Here is a 4,010-nt window from a genome sequence, read left to right as displayed (position 1 = left end):
TATGTCAAAATTTAAAGTTAAAGTTATAAAGTTTGACTTTCATACTCAAAAAATTCACATAAATTGAAATAAAGGGAGCAAATAAAAATGTATTTTTATAACATTATCCTTATCTCTCTAATTAATTATATTCTAATTAATATTAATTATTTTAAAAAATAGTCAATTTTAAGAGGAAGGCAAGAAAAACTTAATTAATTCTTTCTTGATTTTATAAATGTATAAGTATTTTGGGATGAATATTTATAATAATTGTGGACAAGTAATATGAGACGGAGTGAGTATACCCAAAAATAAAAATAAAAGAAATTATTTTACTAAAACCACAAAACTGTGGGAGGGTGCAAAGAAAAGGTAAAGAAAGACAGAAAGAAATCACTCTGAAGAAGAAACTGTGCCTTTTATGATAAAAATTCAAGAACCCCATTTCATTTAAGGGTCAAAAGTTATGATCTTTGGCTATTTATTAGAAAAAATTCAATAAAAGTATCATCTTTTTACAGTTTTTGGAAGTTTTTTGCTGCTAAAGAAGAAGAAGAAGAAAAGCTTATCTCCTTGTAATTTTACTATCTTTTGTTTGTTTAAATCTTTGTGTTTTTTCAGTTCTTGTATAAGAATTTGGTTAATTAGTTTTCAATATTTTTTGCTTTGCAGAGTTTTTTGACATAATCTGGAGGAGTATTTAAGCATAGATCTTGAGGTTAGTCTTTCTTTTCTGCTTTTTGTGCTTTTTTGTTGTTTCAAATCTTTGTTTTATTTAGTTTTTTCTTCAGTTTCTGGTTAAATATCTCAAGTAGCCTAATTTGTTCACTCTTAAGAAGAAACTGTGCCTTTTATGAGGAAAATTCAAGGACCCCATTTCATATTAAGGGAAAAAGATATGATCTTTCGATATTTATTGGAATTTTATTAGGAAAAAATCAATAAAAATCTCATCTTTTTACAGTTTTTGGGAGTTTTTTGCTGCTAAAGATTAAGGATAAGAAGAAAGCTTATCTCTTTGTAATTTTACTATCTTTTATTTGTTTAAATCTTTGTGTTTTTTCAGTTCTTGTATTAGTTTTTGGTTAATTGGTTTTCAATATTTTTTGCTGTTGCAGTATTTTTTTTGACATAATCTGGTGGAGTATCTAAGCATAGATCTTGAGGTTAGTCTTTCTTTTCTACCATTTTTTTTTTGTTGTTTCAAAATCTTTGTTTGTTTAGTTTTTGTTCAATATCTGGTTTATATATCTAGTAGGGTAATGAATATATGGCCTTATTTTACATATCAGGGGAAAAAGAGATGATCTTTGGCTGTTTATTGGAATTTTATTAGGAAAAAATCATTGATTTTTCATTAAAAATCTCTTCTTTTTACAGTTTTTGGGATTCTCTGCTACTAAAGAAGAAAAGCTTATCTCTTTGTAATTTTACGACTCTTGTATTTATTTAAATCTTTGTGTCTTTTCAGTACTTGCATGAAATTTTGGTTAATGGATTTTCAATATTTTTTGCTGTTACAGAGTCTTTTGACATAATCTGGTGGAGTATCTAAGCATAGATCTGAGGTCAGTCTTTCTTTTCTGCTCTTTGTGCTTTTTTGTTTGTTGTTTCAAAGAAATGGTTTGTTTAGTTTTTGTTCAATATCTGGTTTATGGGCTTATTGTTCATTTTTGTGGGTGTTGCAGATAAAGAAAGATATGGATAAGTTACAGTGGGGAAACAGAAAAAGACTAAGGTGTTTCAAGGTTAAAGATTCGAGTTCAAATGGGAAATCTGATGGAGTTGTGAAGAAGAAAATAACATCTAGAGTTGTTGATAATAACAAGGAATCTAGTCTTCTTCCTCCTATGTCTTCTCCTCATCGTCTTAACAGGTAATTAGGATTAAATTTTAATTTTTTTTGTTTTGGCTGTTGATGTATGTGTCAGTTTTGTTTGATTGTTAAGAAAACTTAGAGTGAAGATTGAGAAAGATGCCTCATTTGTGTTAAAGATTTGTTTTTTTTTTATTTAATGTTTTGGTGTTGATGTATGTGTTGTGTTGATAGTGATAGTGTTTTGTTTGATTATTAAGAAAACTTATATTGAAGATTGAAAGATGCCTCATTTGTGTTAAAGATTTGATTTTTATGTCAGATTATGAGTAGTTTTGGTTTCTAAGATGGTGTTGGTAGAGATTTCATGGAAGCTGCCTTGTATATTTCCATATATTTCCAGATTTTGAAGCAAAGAATCATTCTTTGATTGCATAGGGGTTTTAATAAGTCCATTGTATGAGAAATAATTGGTGGGTTCTTTTTGTATATCAAAGGAAATACAGCAAATTATTGCTCAATTTGATGAGGTATCTGCCCTGGATTACGTTAAGGTGATTTTGATTTGATGTCTTACCTGTACATTAGAAGGAAATGAAGTTCATTAGGTTTTGTTGGGGTTCGTTTGTAAACTCATTAGATCTGAAGTTAGAGAAGCATCGATTATTATGGAGACCAAATTGAATTGTTTCTGGTGAAGCTTTTGCTTCGAATTTCAGTGATTGATTTGCAGATTTTCCTAGTTTTGCAAGGGATTTTGAGGTTTTAGCTGTTGTTGTGTTTTACCTTTCTGCACAATATTGCAGTTTCTTGAAGATTCCAAGTCCTGAAACAGGAAAAAAAAAGGATTTGGTTACCCAAAAAGTAAAAGATTGTAATACTAAATTTGGTGGTTCCTGTTTTGGCAGGGATTTGGGTGTGAATAGATCTAACACAAACGAGCATCGTAAGACGTCAGCTTCGTCCCCCGAAAAGGAGGACAGATATTATACGACAAGAGGGTCGGTAGGCGTCGACGATAGTAGCAAGTTATTCATTGATTCAAGGGAGGAAAAGAAAAAGATGGTTTGGCCAAAATTGCTTGTTACATTGTCCAGTAAAGAGAAAGAAGAAGATTTTATGGCCATGAAAGGTTGCAAGCTTCCTCAAAGGCCCAAGAAAAGGGCTAAGTTGATACAAAGAACCATACTTGTAAGTCTCTTTATTCCAAAGTCAGATATGTTATCCAAGACTTGAACTTTTTGTCATTTAAATATTTCTTGATTCCCTCTAAATTGCTACCTATCTTGTTGTGTGCCAGTTGGTGCAACCAGGTACATGGTTGCAAGATTTGTGCCAAGAAAGGTATGAAGTGAGAGAGAAGAAGACCTCTAAGAAGGTACCTTCATTTTGCTCTTTTTGATTCTTTGACCTATATTTGCTCGGACTCTCCAAAAATGTTGTCGTATCCATGTCGGATCTTCCAAAAAGGCACTAGTTTTGGATGATCTGACATGCACACGTCATTTTTGAAGAGTTGGAGCAACATAGTTCTTGGTGTATTTTAATTGAGTAACATATTATGATGCAGAAACCAAGAGGATTGAAAGCTATGGGAAGCATGGAAAGTGATTCAGAATGAAATCTGTTGAAGATAAAGAGTGAGAGACTAGACAAGGACAGAGCCAGAGATGCCAAGATAGATTTTGGGACTTTTTCTGGGATAGTTGCATTTCAAGATGATGGGCAAAAGATAGAAAGATTTGTATTTTCATTTTTTGGGGGCAAGGAGAGAGAAGAGGAGGAAAGAAAATGGTGTATTTTGGCATCTTATTATTATTATATTCTTAATTTTAGCTCATCTTGGAAAAATGAATGCTTTTTTTTTTTGGACTTATTATGATGCATACACTGTATGTGTTCTGTTCAATGATGCTTTCCTTCTTTTGAGCTTTTCCTTTCCCTTTATGTTTTCCTGTTTTTCCTCTTCCTATTTCTTCCCTTCCACTAGTCTTTCTTCTCATTTTTTAGATTTTAAAATCTCTATGAGCACTTACAAAATTTCAATGATTTTGGTATTCATGCCAAAACTTGCGTTTATATATAACTATACTTAACTAATTTGGTTCCTTATTCTATTTAAAGAAATGGCACCTTTATATATTTTGAAAATATTTAATTTTATATTTTAATTTTACCCTTGATGAGACACTGTTATAGTCAAATAATATAA

General features: G+C 30.9%; 1 protein-coding gene across 3 annotated transcripts; it reads left to right on the top strand.

Annotated features, from left to right (window-relative positions):
• Window positions 1-326: 326 nt before the first annotated feature.
• LOC132624814 (uncharacterized) lies at window positions 327-3,727 on the top strand. Of its 3 annotated transcripts, XM_060339546.1 has the most exons (9): window positions 327-557; window positions 655-700; window positions 1,101-1,148; window positions 1,363-1,406; window positions 1,506-1,550; window positions 1,671-1,858; window positions 2,707-2,989; window positions 3,099-3,176; window positions 3,369-3,727. In XM_060339546.1, exons 6-9 carry the CDS (start codon window positions 1,683-1,685, stop codon window positions 3,417-3,419), a joined length of 588 nt encoding a protein of 195 aa, XP_060195529.1. In that variant the 5' UTR covers window positions 327-557; window positions 655-700; window positions 1,101-1,148; window positions 1,363-1,406; window positions 1,506-1,550; window positions 1,671-1,682; the 3' UTR covers window positions 3,420-3,727. The 3 variants fall into 3 exon arrangements, with proteins under 3 accessions (XP_060195529.1, XP_060195537.1, XP_060195521.1); XM_060339538.1 differs by lacking the exon at window positions 1,363-1,406 and having other exon boundaries at window positions 328-557; XM_060339554.1 differs by lacking the exons at window positions 1,101-1,148; window positions 1,363-1,406.
• The last annotated feature ends 283 nt before the right edge of the window (window positions 3,728-4,010 follow it).

This window comes from Lycium barbarum, chromosome 2 (genome assembly GCF_019175385.1).
Source record: "Lycium barbarum isolate Lr01 chromosome 2, ASM1917538v2, whole genome shotgun sequence".
Classification (NCBI taxonomy): Eukaryota; Viridiplantae; Streptophyta; class Magnoliopsida; order Solanales; family Solanaceae; genus Lycium; species Lycium barbarum.
The sequence above is the reverse complement of the archived record's forward strand: the minus strand, read 5'-3'. Positions and strand labels throughout refer to the sequence as shown.